Here is a 19510-nt window from a genome sequence, read left to right as displayed (position 1 = left end):
ATGATATTTTATATTTGTATTAAAATGGTACCATACAGCCTTTGTTATTGGTGAAGCATCCATGATTACACCCTTTGACTTGGTTTTGGTTTTCAAAGTCGAAGAGTTGGGACGTAAACTTAAGTTTAAATAATATTATTATGATAAATATATAGAGTATTTGGGAAATTATTCCACAAACTTTTCTGTGCTCAAGCTGTTTACACCTTGAGATGGACAGCCAGTCCAGAGTGTATCAACTTCTTGTGTGTGTAAACAGTGTGACAGCTCTTTGTCAATATGTGTCTTTTTAATATCCAACATTTTGACAACTTAAAAAAATGTTTTAATAATGACATCACCGCGTGACAGTGAATCAACAATGGGAACCTTTTTTTAACATGCCCTATAATTTAATGAGGGGGCGTGGCGTGTTTTTTAAGGTTACGTAATACATTTTCTAAAGAACGTGACCACGTTGGACAACATTACAGCCAATCGTAGCCTGCAAAGGGACTCAGACGAACCGGAAATCAAATGAACAATTTGTTTTTCCACATTTTTCACATCGCAAACGCGACCGGACAAGTCCCAGCCTCTCTCTCTCTCTCTCTCTCCCTCCCTCTCTCTCTCTCTCTCTCTCTCCCTCCCTCTCTCTCTCTCTCTCTCTCCCTCCCTCCCTCCCTCTCTCCGGGTCACAACTGACACTTCATCTAAATGGACGGCCGGAGCCACACGGAGAGGACGCATTCAGGAAGTTAAAGCAAAGTATGTAAAGAAGGGAAACGATGTGCTCCACGGGAACCAACGCGGAGCTACAGCAGCCAAGTGAGTCACGTATTGTACGACTTTTATTTCAATGTCGGGGAGGATGAGTCTGGCGCAGCCGTTGACTTCGTGTCGGCCCTTTTCCGTCCTCCTCCAGCGTCCGACCCGGCTCTGGTGCTGGAGCTGAAGACCCGGCGTCCTCCGTCCCTGGAGGGTCGGGCGGGATGCGAGACCTGGAGCGTGGACTTCTCCCCGGACGGAGCCTGGTTCGCCTGGTCCATGGGACACGGCATCGTGTGGGTGGTCGCCTGGCCTCTGGACTCCGAGTAGGTTTATTAATCCACCCGCGATGCGTTCACGTGTCGCACGTACGTTCGGGCTCGTGTTGAAAAGGATAAACATGGTGTCTGTTTATCCGCGTAAACATCAAGCCACGTTATAAAAAAACACCCGTCAATGCCTGATTTAGTTTTTGGATTGATTATAACTGAAGTAAAAGAGTGAACATATAACAATAGAATCACACCTTTTTGCTTTTCGTAACTTTGCTGTGCCACAACTGTAATGCCACAATGACTGTCACAAATAAACACAACGTTGTGCAAACAAATAGTTAAAGCCGATGAGTCAATTAAGTGAAATGTGTATATTCATCCAGATGAAACAGAAGAAACAGGCCATGTTTCTCTTGAATGTCAAAGACTTGGTGATGAAAAGTGGCATTATGAAATGAAACTGTATGTAGGGAAAAACTACATTTGACAATAGAAAGTTATTTAGAAATAAAAACAGCTGAAATCCGCAATGAGTAAAAATAAAGTAAAAAAGCATTCCATGACACCGTTTTGAATATTTATTCACAATGTTATAGCTAAATTAAATATTTAATTATTGATATATTAATTATTTAAAGTGTCTTATTTATTTATTTATTAATATTGAAGCCTCTGCATAATATGCTCTGCACTTTGTACACCTTATGTAATATACTAATATATTAAAAAATATTTTTATATTCAACAAAATATGTCAAATTGCTCCATATAAATAAGATAAATGTAGCTCCTTAAAGTAGTTGTCCAAAGTAAGATACAAAAAGAATCAATTAAACGACTCAATTTTCAAAACAAAAACAAATAGTATGGAGGTAGCAGAAGCAATTTAAAGTGACGCAAATCAAATGACTGTAACTCCTTTTCTTTTTCCATTGAAATGAGATATTGAAATGAAACTGAGATATTTAAAAATATTATTATTATGATATTAATAATGCACATGTGATTATATTGTGTGAATAAGCCTCTTAAATCATTTCATATTTAACACACATTTACAATTACAGATTATCTCTTCCTGCGTTACACTCGTATTTTGAGTAAAATTAATTAATTAATTATATTAAATGTACAATAAACAAATAGGAATTTGACTGATGGCATTTTTTACATTTTGTAAAATGTTCGACAGATATCGTGATGATTTTGTCATTGTGAATTCTTTTGGCCACGATAATCGCGTAGTGACTATATCGTGAAAGCCCTGCTTGTAACCACAGACATCTGTCCTTCCCGCCGTATTAACCCCACTGTTGTTTACGTCGGTTTCCGACAGCACTCAAAGGCAGCGTCCTTCAACCACCAGCTCCAGCTTCACACATGCCCTCATTAGAGTCTTGTTTTGAATGGTATCTGCTTGATGCTCTTCTCACCCACAGAGACCGTCAGAATGGAGAGACCGACCGAGAAGACAAGAGCTTCAGTTGTGGTCACCCAGTGTGGAGCCTCGCCTTCGGACCCAGACCCCCAAAATCCGCTGCAGGGGCACGGCCGGCTAAAACGTCACCGAAAGGACCCAACAGCCTGCTCCTGGCCACCGGCTTGGAGAACGGAGTGATCAAAATCTGGAACGTGCTAACAGGTGAGCGCCTCATTACTGCTGGTGAAGATGTTGCTGTTTTCAGCTGATCTTTTTAAAAACACTTTTTTTTATGTTTTATTTTATTTTTCAGGCGACGCTGTATTCGACCTCCGCGGCCACGAGGGAGTCGTCAGGGACCTGGTCTTCCCTCAGAACGGGACGCTCACACTCATATCCACTTCCCGGGACAAGACTTTGAGGATTTGGGACCTCACTCAGAAAGGTGTGTGTGTGTGTGTGTGTGTGTAGTTTTATTGTGTTAATAACTCCAGACCCTTCAACCACTTAATCCTACAACTTTTTCAGAAGAGTAATGTTTTCACCTCCTCTCTTGTGCTTTGAGTGGTGTTCACAAACAATCCTCACTAATATGACTCTCAGTGTTTACTTATCAAAATGCAATGCAAACATACTGTCTCATGGGTGATGATGGGGCGGATGTTACATTATGAAACCTGCTCTGTTTTATTTTATTTAATCCTGCATGTTTAGGGTTAACTGCCAGCTGTACTGTCCGTTACTGTAAACCATTTCTTAAAGCATTCCATTCTCCGAACCGATTATCCTATTTAGGGTCGCTGGACATTGGGCCAAAGCAGGGAGCACCCTGGACGGGTCGCCAGTGTATCGCAAGGCACATATCCGACATTGGCATTTGAGACTTAGCTGCTAGACTTAGTTAGCTTCTGTGAAGCAATTTTACAATTTGACAAATGTCACAAGAACGCTCTTTCCATCTTAAATCCTCACGCATGAAGTAACGAATGTCCCGTCGTGCATTCAGGGTGTTCTTTTTCAGTTTTTGGTTTGGCAAGGCGACTGACCAAACTGTCAAATGTCGGAGCATCCTTGAACGCACCCTAGTCAAACAATAATGCCATTAAAGACTCACTGTGAGGTGTTACCCAACAAGTTTCAAGGCTGTGCAAACCTAGTGCTATGATACCGTGTTGATATTAAATGAAACCATGGCTGCCATGAGTGTTGGAGGAGAAACAAAGGACTCATGTCATGTATTCATAAAAACAGTGGGTGATGAGCAACAGGCGTGTGCAATTTCAGATTTTAAATCATAAGTTTTGCTGCTCTGTGTATTTATTACCTGACCTTCACTGTGTTTTGGCATCGTTCAGTCCAACTGAACTAAACCTCTTGTTTGAATGTAGGAGGTCAAAGCAAACAAATGTGTATGTTCACACACATATACAGTATATACACACACACGAGTCACATGCTCCGCCACTTCAGGCGCTGATTATGTGAAGGTTCGGTTCAGTTAGACTTCTTTCTGTCTCTCTGCAGGTAAAAAGGTGCAGGTGCTCTCCGGCCATAAAGACTGGATCAGCTGCTGCTGCGTATCACCCGACTGCAGCATGATTGCGTCTGTTGGCAGATTTGACCGAGTGAGTGTGTGTGTCATTGTAAAAGTGTGTTGTTTTCGCATTCAAGGCAAAGCCAGACATTGCAAAAAAGAAACCACAGCAATGTGCCTGACTGTAGATCTTAAAGAACATTTTTTTTTATGCATCTAGATTTGTATCTAAGTGTAGATTAAACGACAATACTTGTTCCACAATGGCCCCATGCTCTCTGACATCTTCCTGACAAAACAAAGCTCCCTTTTATCAAACGTTTTCCACCTCCATTTTCTTACAGTAACCATAACTGTGCAAAAAGGGGCAAAACTTTTCTTTTTTTTGTTGCACAACGTTGTGGTTTCGTCAGACTACGAGTCGCATTCTTTGAATATAATCCTGCATCACGTTCAGTTTTTCAAGGACACTGCAATGATTAACTCAACGGATGGTGTTGTTCTTGTCAACTCTTCCTCCTCAGGGGTTTCCTTGCTGATCTTTCACCTTTTGAAAACAGTTGTGAAGCATTTCAGCTTTTGCAAGCTTCTGGTCGCACACCTGTTGTTCCTGATCATTGCGGCAGCGTTTCCTCTGTTTGTGGCTACTCCTTTCATTTGGTTTAATTTTTCAATTTTTTTTTTGACAGGCAAGAATTAAACCAAAGATGCAGATGGGGTTTAACAAAGATGGCTTTTAAGACCTTTCCGTCGAGAGTCTGTCGCTCCCGACTGTGTAATAAGTTGAACAGTTATTCTTTGTCCTCTTAGTGCGGAGACATTTGGAGCACCGGGGAGCTCTTCCCACTCCTGTCAAACTGCTAATTTGACACCTCCACATTTGTGAAGAAAAGCAGGTCGCTGACCATTGTGTAATACCAGACATTAAGATCACATCTACACTTTAAACTGTGTTGCTGTGAGTTCCAGCCGGTCCTGTTGACATTCACTGAGTCAGTGCATCGCTGAGCAAACAAATTACAATAACAGACGGAGCAGATTCAGCCCTTGTTATTCCACATTTAAAAGCAGTCCTTACAGCGAGGCATGATGACTCTTGTGATTTGACTTCATCAGATGGTGTGTCTGTGGAGTCTGCGGTCTTATACATTCATCAGGAACCTGGCAGGAGGGATCCACAAGACCTTGTACCTCCTCTCTTCCTGCGCCTTCTCTCCTGACGGGGCGTTGCTCGCCACCGCGGCGTTCAGTGGCTCCAGCTGGTGGATCAACCTCTGGGACCCGTACACCGCTGAGAAACTGGCCACTCTGGCGTAAGTTTACACTCCGTTTTCACGCTGTAAATGTGCTTTAATTTGAACGTATGTCTTGAACTTTGGTGGAAAATGCATCTCGGATTGCACTTTTTCTTGGGACACGTGGATACGGTAAATGGCATCTCACCCCTAGTCCTGTCGGTAAACCGTTCCTTGAAGCTGGGAACAAAACACATCCTACGCTGTCACTGTCAGCGCTGCATTGCCAGAAAGTACTTCCTGGTGTCCTCTGTCCTGTGCAACCTGTTTTCTTGTTTGTATATAATGTGGAATTTAAAATCTAAGTCATAAGCATCAAGGATGTCTGACTATGGAGAAATACCATTCTTAAGAATGTCCTACGTTTCTTTTCTTCACAGGGACTATTTTGAAGATTACGGCCAAAACCAAATCTCAGCGATACAGTTCTCTCCCAACGGTTTGCACTTGGCGATGGTGACGGACGACAGGTGAGGAGTTTATCAGCGCCCATCTCGTGAATCTGTTCGACAATGTCGTCCTTTAAATGTTTCCCGCACTGGACAACATGATTTCAGACAGATGTGTTGCGTTTGCAGAGCTCTGCGGATCTGGGAGCCGGGCCAGAAAGGGATGGTGATGCAGACTAAAGTGGACCGAGACTCCAATGGACTCTGCTGCAAATACCATCCAAAGGGGGGAGTGGTCGCCACAGGGTAAAACAAATAATATTACTGCTAATATTATTTGAATATAAAACTCTCACTACTTGTGGACCTAAGGGGTGGCTTTAGCATAGTCACAGTGGATGTCAATGGTGACTAAAGAGCCAGCTACTCATATAGCAAACATGCTCAAACTCAAATTATTTAGCCAAAACACAATCTCACAAGTCAGTCAGTTAATTGCTCAACAATTGACAATTTAGCCAATTAATCAAACGCATTAATTATTATTTTTTTAAGAGAACCGCCAAGCATTTGCTGGTTGCATCATAAATGTAGTAAACGCAGACGCAACCTACAGAAATGCTAATTCAGAAACGTACAGAAGTCTGTCATTTGCTTTGGTTTACAGTAGCTCTAATTCTCCAATTATTTACTGTGCACACACACTTCAGCAGCTTTTATTTCTTACGCTTTAAATGACGCTTTCATTGCTTTAACGTTACCTGCCTAACCTATTTAACATCTCGCATGCAGAACGTTTAACACCTAAAATCTTCAGCGTGAGAGATGTCCTTTTTCTAGTTTGCATGTTTTTCCTAAGTCGCGGTGCTTTAAGCGTTTGGGCCGCCCCCCCCCCCTTCCTGTGACAGAACCAGAGACGGACACGTGAGGTTCTGGAAGGCGCCCAGGACGGTGCCCAGCCTGTGCCACCTGTGCCGATCCATCCTGCGCCACTCTGTGTCCACGCACCAGATGGAGCCGCTGCCCCTCCCCAAGAGGATCCTCCAGTACCTCACCTACAGAAACATCCCCGACCGCCTCAAGACCTGCTGCTCCTCAGATGACGAAGACTGGGAGGGTTAAATAGGAACATTAACACAATGCAACAACTGACATTTACAGCGAGTGATTGTCATGCTTAATGATATTTTACACAAAAAAAAGCCTTTCGTTTGCTGCTTGAGGTGTTTTCACAGCTCAGGAAGCATCTCTTAACGTAATCTACTTTAGATGCAGCATTCCTACATTAAGGGTTTCATTTATTGCACTACTATTGTAAGATGATGCATATCATGTTCAAGTGCATATCTAACTTGAATATCACATTTTTATACTATTAATTTATTGTGTAAATATCAAATGTATACATGTGTTTTAATTTCCGTTTATCATAAAATGGCACATACTGTACCTGCTGCACTGCACATATTAATTGTTAATAGAAGATAACAAACTGGAAATATAGGAAATAGTTTTATTAAACAGATTCAAACACATGTACATGTCTAAGATGTTTTCTTGTATTTGTAACATTATAGCATGTTGTTTGACATATTTTACATCATCACATTTCCAAAAGGATGGGTGACAGAAAGTTGATTCTACACGGGCGGCTAAATGTATAGTTTTCCACGGCCATATTTTTTCATTACTAATTACAAACTACTGCCTCCCATTTGGTCTCAGTTTGTACAGATGTGAGTAACTCAGACAGCTGTGAATACTTGTTTCTCTTCGCTGTGCATCAGCACCAGTGGTCAACCCTCATGGGTGTCTGTTCTTTCTAAATAAGCTCAACTCAAGCGATTCCGCCGATTGGTCTTCACGAAAAGTGTAATGACCAGTGATGGCAGTCACAAAGGTTTCTCTCCACCGTTGGTTCGCATTCAAAAAGAGCCAGAAGTCCGTTGTGGCGTCCAGCGGGTTGCTGCATCTAGGACGCCTCGCTGACCACCATGTCTCTGACGGCCTGGAAAGCTGCGACCATGGAGCTCAGCTGGATCTTCTCGTTGGTTCCCGAGGCGAGTCGGTGTCTGAGGAGATGACACACGATGAGTCCAGAAGCAACACTTCACTACGTCTCGATACTTTTTTGTAATGTTAATATTAGTTATCTCTAGTGATCTCACGTACTCGATGTCGGCCAACTTGATGAGCAGACCGATCCGAATAGCTGGAGGAAAGTCCACTGGAAAAGAGGAGAAGGAAAAATAATAATCCAGATACTTGTTGAACACTAAACTACTGAAAGACTTCCAAGTTCAACAGAACCTTTGCCTCTAATAAAGCAAACTCAATTGGGGGGGAAAAACAACAACTATTGTTTCTCAGATTCATCATCTTAAACATTACTATGTGAGGAGAATCAAAATAAAATGGAGGTTCTCCTTCTAGACAGTCAACATGAAACCACACACACATCTTTAAATTGGTTATGCTTGGGTCCATGCATAAAAAAATACTTGCGACTACTGAAGCCTAAATGGAGCGATATTAAACGCTTGGATCGTCCTCAGAGTGCGTCGGGATTTAACCCACAGTAATTGCCCTTATATGGAAAGCTTGTTTAAAAACATAGCTTCCTGGTTTCACACGAAATATGACCTTTTCCCTTGGAGAAAAACGTACCTCTGTGTATGAGCAGATGAACCTCAGTGAGGATATCGTTCAGAGCCAAACCTTTCAACGTCTTTAGCTGAAGGATTTCTGTGAATGAGGTGTTAAAGAGTTGCAGCAACACAAACTATTTAGCCGATGAAATCCAGCCCCAAAAATCTCATGTGAAATCAATGCACACTAATCAACAGTAAAACTGTAAGTGAACCAAAGTTTAGCCAGAGAAGCTAATTTTCATCTGCTGTCCCTGGCCAGATTCTATTTTATGGCAGCCTGAAATTACAAAATTTCCAATAACATAATGCAACTAACATTCGTTGATAGACAGACTGTAACGTATAGACAAAACTAATTCACATCAAAGCAAAATAAAAGTGTACCTACAGTATAATCACATATAAAACACTGGAGGCACTTAAATCACATATTTGTCGATGTGTTGCTGCACATATCAGGGAACCGAAATACAGAGCGATTACTCTCCAGAGCGACTTATCCTGAAGGATACGCTTGTACGCTGTGGTGAAGTCTTTGTTGAGGGACCAGTCGAGGATGTTGGCTATGTCTGAGCGGAGGGGGTGACCTGTACAGGTGTACACCGTGTCCTCTGTGACCTTCCCGTACGCCATACTGGTGCTCTGAAACCACACAGTTGGAGTACAGATGGCACATTTTACTCTTCTACAACGATCACATATGAACACAAGTGTGGTATAGAAACAAGTGTGTGTTTTCAACGGTTCTAGAACACAGTATGAATGAAAACACTGAACCTTAAAGTAAAAGGGACATCACAATGAGGCAAAAATGATCAAGATGAGCTTTTGGTTTTACCTGCAGTATGTTGAGCGATCTTCTCATATCGCCCGATGATAAGGTCACGATGGCCTTCATTCCACCTGGATTTATGTCAATACTGCCAAAAAAAACATCCGGACCAATGAAAAGCTGAATCTATCTAATACAAATAAATGCAAGCAACATTACTGCGACCATCTTTAATTGGTTTCTTCAATTTCTCGCTGAGGGTACAGATTCAACTTTTCTTTTTCATCATCAGTCACAGCAAGAAAATTGTGTTTGTCAGTGCTTCTTTTTGTTTTGTTAAAATTGGTAAAATAATTCCTCGCTGTGCTGTGAAACCTAAGATTGTTTTAACAGTAGATGCACACATAAACACTCAACAAAGTCACGACTGTTTGCTGTCCTGGCTCCTCAACGGTGGAATGATCTCCCCATTGACATCAGGACAGCAGAAAGTCTCTACATCCTCCGTTGCAAACTAAAAATACATATTTTTCGACTATACCTTGAATAAGGAAAGTAGCACTGTAGTAGCACTTAAATGGTACTTACTGATAGCACTTTGTAGTTTAACTTTATTGAAGAAATTGTACTTTCTTGATTCTTGTTGTTCTGAGTTTGTACTCATGGTGGAATTGCACTTATTGGATAAAAGCGTCAGCTAAATGAAGTGTAATGTAGATGGAGAAGAAACACTCTCTCACCTCTCCTGCTGGACAATGTACTCCAGCCGAGGGATCATCTGGTCCGGGGACAGCGGGCCGAAGCGAAATCTGGTGCATCGAGACTGCAGAGCTGGGATGATCTTGGACAGGTAGTTGCAGATCAGACAGAACCGGGTGTTTTCTGTAAACTTCTCAATCACTGAGAGAGAGAGAGAGAGAGAGAGAGAGAGAGAGAGAGAGATGAGAGCAGGAGGAACACACGTTTTGAAATCAATGCAACTAAGAAATGGGAAAGATACCAAGTTGTATCCAAGAACCTAAAATGAAAAATCAAAGTCCTCTGATTCAACTCACTTTTAAAACCTATAGAGACACTTGAATCTCTGAACATCCACAGCTTTCTATATGATCCAGCGATGTTACTTCACTAAGAAACTACACGTTTGTAAAATAGTGTGTAAAATCGGTTCGATGCATTTCACACCAACAAAGTGTTCCAGTTTAAACCCAAACTTCAGGTTTTTTTGCGAATATAACAGTGTACAAGCAGATATGATGTAATTCACCAGTGGGCAAATTGTCTGGCTGCTCAGTGAGCCGTGCGGCTCACAGTGGGCACCGCCCGGCCAAACAGATGGCTTACCTCGCCGCAATGCATTCTGGGCATCCTGGGTCATGGCATCGGCCTCGTCCAGTATGACCAACTTGAAGCCCTTCCTGGAGGACAAACAGGCAGCAGTTGAAATTATTCAATAATTTCCCCATGAAGTTATAGGTTGCTCTTAAAAAGGACAGAGCATTGAGAACATCCATTTCTGAATAGAGTAATGCGACAAGTTTTGAGGGTAGATCGTTCTATTTTTTTAGTCTTACTTGAAGATGGTTCTGGTGCTGGCAAAACTCAGAACGGGACCTCGTACAACATCGATACCTCTGTCGTCTGATGCGTTTAGCTGCAAATCAACAACAAGTCATCAAATCAAAAGAGCCACGAGGTCTTGTCGATGAACTACCGCAAAAAGACAAACCCAATAGACCTAAAACGTTTGGTATACCTCCAACACCATGGAGGTGAACTCCTTGTCCTTGTACAGCTGCTTGGCACAGGCGAGGATGGTGGAGGTTTTGCCGGTTCCAGGGGGGCCATAGAACAAGAGGTGGGGAAGCTTATCCTCACTGATGAACTTCTGGACTGAAGAGACGCAAAACAGTTCACGATGAACACAATAAACAGTCTGAAAGTGACATTTTGAATGGTGTTATCCATTTAAAACAGAAGGGGACAATGCAGCCAAGAGCCAGCAACACTGACAGACAGGACAGAGATAGTATTACATAATAATTATCTTACAACCGTGTAATACATATGTATGTACTATTAAGGGTTAGTGAACCCTCTTGTGCTGGATCTTTAATAATGAGGAATACATATTTATTCTGGGAGTTCTCATACTTACTGGTGGTCAGAATATCTTTGTGTGAGATCAAATCGTCAAGTTTCTGCGGTCTGTATTTTTCAACCCTGCAATCCGGAGAAGAAAGACAGTCCATAAATAATGTGAGCAATAATAAGTACGTACAAATGCTAAATGACTTATTGCAACACTAGGATGTGTTACCATCAGAATAGCACAAGTTCAGGTAACTTGTTAACCCCAAAATATATACTGGTATAAATTACACAACGAACTTCATTACGGATTCGTTATTTTAAACCAGTTTACTTATATATCTGCGTATATATGCTATACATGTTGATTTAATAGAGCCATCAAATGTCTTGGTACCTTTTTTTTATTCGGCACGTACATACATATGACATATGCATGCACAGGAATATTAAATACATGTTCTTTATAATTGTTTCTTAGTAGACAGCAACCTTTCCCGTTGAGCCAGTTGGTTGAAGTGGCAACAAGGCAATGCCGGATGCATTCAGGAGGTCATACTTATGCCGAATTCAAAAGAAGCTCACGTGACTCGAGATGTAACTAATATTCGTTTTATAAGTATGAGTAACGTCATGATACAGAAGAAAAGCTAACGTCAGTACGGCGAGCATCACGTTGCTAGGTAAAGTTAGGTTAGCTAGCTAGCGCTAACTAATCCAACCTATTTTTGACAAGCAACGACTTTGAACTCACCACGGTAGGTTTCTGGCCTGTAACGGCACTTTATTTGTAGAAGCCATGTGTCCCGTAACCTGTGGATTTAGCTCAAAGCGGGGTTAAATACTTGTAGAGTACTTTAGCACGTACACTTCGGCACTTTGGCGCGCTCCACAACTAAAAACGTGCGTCATACGTCACGACGTACAACCAATCGGATCGCTTTTCCATTCCGGTGGGCGGGGTCTCGGTGACAACACGAATGCCCACTGTAAAACGTGTGTGAAACCGGAAGGGGCTAACATGTCACACATTTCTAGTTAAAAAAACTGATACAATGCTGCACATGTTTTTGGTCCACTTTTTAAAACATTTGCATACAAGGCAACAAACGTACTATTTAAATGTGTTTTGCTATAATTGTTCAAATGAAAATGATTAAAGAGTCATCTTAATGTGCTGTCATATTACTCTCTAACAGATAGTGTTCCTAATAGAGCTGGTCCCAAAGCTGGCTGAAGTATGTGGAGGGGACACATAAAATGTGATAAACGTTTCTGTGCGTGCACACACACACACACACACACACACACACACACACACACACACACACACACACACACACACACACACACACACACACACACACTGCCTCATGATAAATTGCATTGCTGGGTGGAGTTCAGACCGCAGAGAGCAAATCCTATACATAGTTATGGTAGTGACAAATGATCCAACACTAAAAAAGCCAGTAGGCTTGTCTTGACCATACAATTCTAACATGCCTCCAACATTTTACTTTAATTTGAAGAATAACACCCATTCATTCCCCTCTAAAAAGGTAAAATAAATAAATAATTAAAGGTTACAATTCATCCAAATATGATGAGACTTTTAAATGTAACATATGTTATCAATAAATAAAAAAGCTACATAAAATCACTGACTCAAAAAAACGGACAAACTCATGCTAGCAATATAAATAGTGTTCCAATACCCCTAACTACTATACTATGTAGTACGCCATAATGGATTTAGTATGTACAAACATATGTCATATGTATACCAAAAATACCAAGATGTTTGTTGCAGTATGCAAGCCAGCATACTTTTTACGGCAATTCTGAGCCACAATCCTTTCCAAGCAGCTCAAAGTTCATGGTGAAATTATGACAAAGTAGTATGTCCAAATCGAGTGCATATACTGCACGCTATACAGTACGCACTCTGAAAGGGCAGCTGCAGGATGCACTGGAAGTAAAAAAGTATGCGATTTGGAACGCAGTGTTTGTGTAGCGCAGTGTTTTTCAATCTTTTTTGAGCCGCGGCACATTTTCTACAATAAAAAAATCCTGCGGCACACCAACAACCAAAAAAGTTACAAAATGTCACATTGTAGCATAATACAGCATATATGGTAGGTAATTATTATGAATGTCACATTGTAGGATAATACAGCATATATGGTAGGTAATTATTGTGAATGTCACATTGTAGCATAATACAGCATATATGGTAGGTAATTATTGCGCTACCTACTGGCATGGAAGAGTATTTATTTACTAGGCCAGCCACTATATTGCAGGCTCAGACGCTTAACAATGGAAAATTATTTGCGGCAACTAAATAATGTTTTTTTGGCGCGATTAAGTGAAATTGGACATTTTCCCACGGCACACCTGACGATCTCTCACGGCACAGTGGTTGAAAATCACTGTGTGTAGCCTACATGTACGTCTATGTGTGAGCGTAAACATCTAAGTGTGTCTAAAAAATTACGATTATCGTACAGAGAAACACACACAAAAAAGTGCTTAATTGTTGCGCTTGAAACAGGCTTCAGCCCACCGCACACTTTGGCACTGATCTCGCGAGAGCGGCCCCTCGCGGCGGCGCCTGAGCAATGCGATGCCGCTGCTGTTGCTGTGGGTTTGATTGACAGGAAACATGTCGGTGTGGCGGGAGCGAACCGGGATGCAGCTGCTGCCAAGGGAGACAGGGAGTACCTGCATCCAATCCTCACATCAGCACCTTTAAAACCAGCAGGCTTCCCCCTCCTCCTCCATCCCTCCCCCCGATACGTCTGCTTATGATGCGCTGAACTGCTTCTCTTTTTTTTTTTTTCTTCTTCTTCTAAACATCCATTTGAAACGAAGGGGGCACCCAATGGATGCTGTGGCAAACCGTGTAGTCCCGCTCGGCATCTCTTCTTCACATTGTGTTTGATTGAGCCAACAACCACAGAGACACCTTGATGAAACAGCAGGAACTACGAGGATTTGTTGTTGCAATGGAGTCGACTCTCTCACGGCTCAAACCCCGTCTGTAAACCTACAACATCTCTTTTCATGGCGTTTCGCAGGTTGCTCTGTTCCGTGGGCTTCTCCACGTTTCTTTTCTGAATTTTTATTTTGTTGTTGTTGCTTTTCTTTCTTTTTTTCTGAATTTTTCCTTCTTTTTTCTTTTTTTAATCTTTTTTTTTTTAAGTGCAAAGGGGGAAATAACGACCACTGCTCGCAAAACTATGAACGAGGAGATGACAAAAAGCGAGGAGCAGCATCTTAGTTTGCAGAAAGCCTTGCAGCAGTGCGAGTTGGTGCAAAATATGATAGACATAAGCATTTCTAGTTTGGAGGGTTTACGGACCAAATGTGCCACATCCAACGACTTGACACAAAAAGAGATACGAACGCTGGAGGTAAGCACCATTTGAGCGGAATGACTGGATCTCTGCTGTGCATCTTCATCTAGAATCAATACGGGGGGCTGTCACCGTCTGCTGTTTATTTCTAGGCCACTGTGCATATTTTTCTTTCTCCCCTGTACCTTTTCAACGACACAAATTGCTTTTTTTTCTCCGCTGTCGGTGTTGCCATTGCATAAATGTGCACACACACACACACACACACACGCACGCACGCACACACACACACACACACACACACACACACACACACACACACACACACACACACACACAAATCCGCTAAAGCCCATATGCTGCTATCTGTTTTGTGCAGTGCAATAAATCAAGAGGCTACGGGGCTGCAGTGGGCTGTTGGAGACTTGCGCATTCTGCAGGTGGCGGGGAGAGAAGGTGGCTCTTCTCCATCAGAATAATATCGGAGGCAGCCGAGGCCTATAGGCTGCCCGTGTTTACAATCCATTACCAGCGCCAGCCTGCATGCGCATCCAGGCCCCGCGCTGTTATGCAAGGCGCAGCAGATTACCGAAATTGTTACAAAATATCGTTATCCGGTTTAATTGGCTCGTGGGGGTGTTCCGTAAACTGCGTTACGTAATGGCCATCATATCCCGGTGCTGTGCTCGAGATACCAGACTGTCCGTTTTTTTAGACCACTTAAACCAGTCGAAGCCTCTTTGCCCCCCTCACTCTAGTGAGAGGCTGCTACGGGACATTAAACACACAAGAAAATGCCATAAAGTGCGATAAGGTCACAGAAAACACAGCACAGACACAGCACCGCGTTAAGGGCCTGTAAGCGTGTTATGGTGATGCCTCGGGAGATTTAAACAAATACCATTAAGTGCGATAAGGTCGCCATAAACTCAGCACTGAGTTGTCTGTGTACCGTCAACACACTTTAAGGCCCAAGAGGGAATATAAGTGAGATATTACATAGACATAAAGTCACTTGCGATGACCACAAACCCCCACAGGAGTATGAGGCTGTGTTATACAATATATACTCATATAGGGGTTCATATTGGTCCATTCAGGGCTGTGCCTGAGCCATTAAGGGAAGTTCATAAGTGTTGCACAAGCGGAGGACAGGAATCCAAGAGGAGACGGGTGTGTGGCAATGTGCAGGCTACAGTATGAAGATAGATGCCCACTATGTTCCCTGAATGGTTTGCAAAGCATTGTGGGTACTGGATTATTTTGTTGTAAGCGGGACAGAAATATTGTTTTATGTTGCATACTATTAATATTAGCTTCTTTGTGGATGGATTTTCTTGAACTTAGATGGGTTAAGATCTGATGTTGTTATTTCATCTTTTTGTTGTTGTTGTTGTTGTTGGATTATAGTAAAAGTAAAGATATACCTGGATTATATATTCTTTGGCCTTTGACCACTGTTGGTGCTGTAGACGGTTTTAGTGAAGCAGTGTTGTTTGTATTACTTGTTGTACCAGACCGACATGTGGGAGGGATTGAATGAAGCACATTTCTGGTGAGGGCGATGCACGGTATCGAAGAGGAGAACTGAACGTGTGCACGAAATATGCTCCGAAACAATCATAAATTATTCGTAAATTTGTTTATATCTATTGAATTGAATGCAGGAAATACAATGCATGGAGGGTATTGTAGTATTAGTTATAAACCACCATGTTGCAACGTCTGGCTTCACTTTTTCATACATATACTGTTCTTCAAAGCGGACAAAAAAACACTTCATCAAACACGTTAATTTCACTCTGCGAGTAAGCAATGTCAATATTAGTTCCTATTTTATGAACTTGTTTGAACAAAGTTATGTCAGTGCACATTAGAAAAACATTTCCCGTGACATTAATAGTTAACAATGTGGTGGTTGTTGTTGTTGTTGGACGCGGTTAATATACTAATTGTGTTTCCATTGAGTTACACTAGCAATTTGCTAAGTGAACCCAAGTTATTATTTTACTGAAAGCTGCAGACATTCATCGAATACACATTGGAGCCAACATGTATGAAGGCAAAGCATAGACAGCATATCCAGATTGATGCAATTATTGTTTTACAGTTGTATTTACAGTTTTCTTTGAGTCACTTAAGGCAGAATAATTCCACAACACAATGTCTGACATATAACCTAAAGAAGTGATAGTAGTTGAAGTTATAGCAAAATGTTGACCATTTGCTCAACTAACAGACACAGAGGGAGATTACCATTTATTTGCTTCGTTTGAAGTCATGCTTTTGGCTTTTCGATAAATACAATATTCACTTTAAGTCCAATATTCACTTTCCTTTCGCTCCGTTTTGGTCTCATCAACTAAATATGAGATCTCTGTCTCTTTAGCTCCGTTACAGTCACCAGCTGGTCGCTGTACTGTCTCTTGTTTGGTGCTGGGCAGGTAACGCACATGCACACACACACACACACACACACACACACACACACGCTGGGTTCATCGGTGCTATTCTCCTGAAATCAGATATGTTCTGAAGCTGAAAAACAGAGTTGAGAACATGTGAACTTGAATTTGCATCAGGAGGAATGCAAACAGCAGCAACAAAAAACAATTCTCTGGCCAGATAATATGGCGGACATCTTAACATAAAAAATCTGACATCAGGACCCTAAGGTCCAGTATCACCACCCTGCTTCCAAGTGAGTCCCCCGAGAATATACATTTCTCAATTTATGTCCCATTTCTGATCGATCTCTCTCTCCAATTTGATCTACATTGAAACCCATGATCCTGTGATGGTTTGGACATTTGTTGCTAATGTCCGAAAGCTTTAAATTAAGCAGGAACAGCAACAAATTCACTTGTTCAACTGCAACCGCAAGTTGTTGCTCCGTGTTGATTCCTACTGATTTGACCATGCGGTACTGTAGCACCCTTCACAATGAATGTAAGAAAGCTATTTTGTGTTATATGCTCAGAGGACATCAGGTCGTTTATATCAAGTGTTTGCCCACCAGTCAACATAATAGAAACACCGCCATGAATTCAGGTCAGAGTGAGATATTTTGGTAGTCACGTACTGTTGTGGGCTGTGATTCTTCTGTTGGAACATTCCCCTTGTAAAAATAACGTTTTGTCAATACCTGGGAACCAATACAACATACGTAACATGGCTTGGGCTACTCGCTCTGGATGGACCTGAATATCAGCTTTTTGGTATAGTTTACATCAGTGAGGATTTTCTCAGTAGAGATTATAAAAAGTGAAGTGCAAAAGAAATGCCAAACCGATAGAAACTCGTATTAGAAGTGAATGAGAACAAAAAGAAGACAAACTCAACAGTTAATTCACAAGTGAAACAAAAGAGTGACTCCTAAGAACTGTGTGATCTTCCTCAAATCCTCCGAGTTGGAGAGCTCTCAGGTTGTCGGTCCTCTTATTGCTTCAACGACAAATGAGTTGTCCACCAGGGGTTTTGATGAAGACCACAATGACGTCAGCCAAGCAAAAAGCCTTCCTCATTAACCTGCCCCTGATCACCACGAGGGACACGGAGATTCCTCTACGACATCGCTGTTTTCCATCTCTATTATTAACCTCAGGACCCAGATTGTTCCACAATCTGATGAAGTGTTGATACTAGTTTCCATTAATATGATTATGCCTTCCCGGGCTGTATCCCTTGGATACACTGGAGTGATCCACGCGCATGATGCCTTTTTTTTTTTTAGGCTTTTATAGAGACGCAGACACATGATGGAGCATGTCCCAATTATGCAATTCATGTAACAGAAAAGAGGGCAGGTCAAAACAAGTGTTGTTATTCGCCCATTTTCAAGAATACCTGGCTGGGTCAATATTGGTTATTTAAGTGTTACGTGTCGCGTCAGCTGTGTTGTTTTTTGCTTCAAAAAGCTTTTTTACCGTAGCTCAGAAGGTTGAAATGTTCCTGTGCTTGAAGTAAACTCGGTCATACAAAGTGTGGCCGGGCCACGTCTAAAGACACAAGTGTTTGTACGTGTGGCCTCGCTCGAAGGGTTTATGAAAAGCCTTCCGTTGAAGCCTCGTGCACTTAGAGAGTGCACGCTGTACCGATGTCGTGCAAAATGGGAATACGGTGCGTAGACTCTCAGGAAGTCTCTCCTTTAAGGCACACTGATGAAAAAAGAAAGAGGGAGAAGTTCAAACCCTAACTTATTAGGGTGTGTTTGTCACATTGCTCGCCCAATCTTCTTTTTTTTAAGTTGAAATGGAAACAAATGTTGTGGCTAATTTACACGTCCAGAAGTTACGGAGCAGCGTTATCGTTCATTTGCTGAGTCGTGTCTCTGACCTCTTTGCATGTGTGAGTCCAAATATTTGTCTTTGCGGCTGCTAACTTCTGCACCTTCCACCAGCTCTTCTGTTGGCAGCTGAGCAAGTATTGTACACTGGGTCATAGTTTTTCTCTGAAAACATTTGCCTGCTGTGGATGAATTTCACCAATTCTAAAGGAAGTGCTCATAAATGATTGTAGTACAATTGTGATAAGGTTTCGTAGTTCATTTTTAACATGCAAACCAGTGTGATTGCTAAGTTATTTTTTGGGGCTAAATTGGGGTGAATGAATTGTTGTTTTAGTACTACAATCAAGATAAATGTGTAAATTTTTAAGCTACATGACTTTTAGTTGTGCTGCCAACTGAAGTTGAAGTCAGAAATTGCACCAACCTTTGCTGAAAGACTATTTGTTATGCTCTTGAATAAGCTTGAATGATCGCGCTTGTCTCTAGTTTATCAGAACAGATGAAGCTGGTGTGGAAGTTAAAGTCTTCTGTACATTTGTTAACTGTTTCAGTTCATCTGCATCAACTGGGAGTGTCGCATTTGAGAAGAAGTCAATTTAGCACTAACTTAAAGAAGCTCTCCATCATTTTAGGAAGTATGCTGGTTTTCAGCATTTATGTTGTATTATGTACAGAGCCCGTAAAATATA

General features: G+C 41.7%; 3 protein-coding genes across 5 annotated transcripts in view; 2 read left to right on the top strand and 1 right to left on the bottom strand.

The window, feature by feature from the left end:
• Positions 1 to 702: 702 nt before the first annotated feature.
• On the top strand, positions 703 to 7615 carry wsb2 (WD repeat and SOCS box containing 2). Of its 2 annotated transcripts, none has more exons than XM_079223033.1 (9): positions 703 to 807; positions 905 to 1073; positions 2462 to 2664; positions 2756 to 2887; positions 3967 to 4073; positions 5093 to 5289; positions 5652 to 5741; positions 5850 to 5966; positions 6569 to 7615. In XM_079223033.1, exons 1-9 carry the CDS (start codon positions 768 to 770, stop codon positions 6780 to 6782), a joined length of 1269 nt encoding a protein of 422 aa, XP_079079159.1. In that variant the 5' UTR covers positions 703 to 767; the 3' UTR covers positions 6783 to 7615. The 2 variants fall into 2 exon arrangements, with proteins under 2 accessions (XP_079079159.1, XP_079079160.1); XM_079223034.1 differs by having other exon boundaries at positions 3967 to 4067; positions 6569 to 7614.
• On the bottom strand, positions 7592 to 11975 carry rfc5 (replication factor C (activator 1) 5; the record flags this gene model as incomplete). Its single annotated transcript, XM_079223035.1, has 11 exons — positions 7592 to 7732; positions 7833 to 7887; positions 8328 to 8405; positions 8824 to 8953; positions 9150 to 9231; positions 9824 to 9983; positions 10428 to 10501; positions 10658 to 10737; positions 10840 to 10976; positions 11242 to 11306; positions 11929 to 11975. The coding sequence occupies 11 exons, from the start codon at positions 11973 to 11975 to the stop codon at positions 7633 to 7635; spliced, it is 1008 nt and encodes a 335-aa protein (XP_079079161.1). The 3' UTR covers positions 7592 to 7632.
• A 2441-nt stretch (positions 11976 to 14416) lies between these two features.
• Positions 14417 to 19510, top strand: part of ksr2 (kinase suppressor of ras 2) — a gene marked incomplete at both ends in the record, with an annotated part of 89901 nt that continues 84807 nt past the window's right edge. For both annotated transcript variants that reach the window (XM_079222467.1, XM_079222466.1), the window contains one exon: positions 14417 to 14590. In XM_079222467.1, coding sequence (XP_079078593.1) covers positions 14417 to 14590 — 174 coding nt within the window. The remainder of the gene's footprint in view (positions 14591 to 19510) is intronic.

The sequence above is a fragment of the Taurulus bubalis genome (genome assembly GCF_910589615.1).
Source record: "Taurulus bubalis genome assembly, chromosome: 8".
Taxonomy (NCBI): Eukaryota; Metazoa; Chordata; class Actinopteri; order Perciformes; family Cottidae; genus Taurulus; species Taurulus bubalis.
This window is presented reverse-complemented; position numbering and strand designations above follow the sequence as displayed.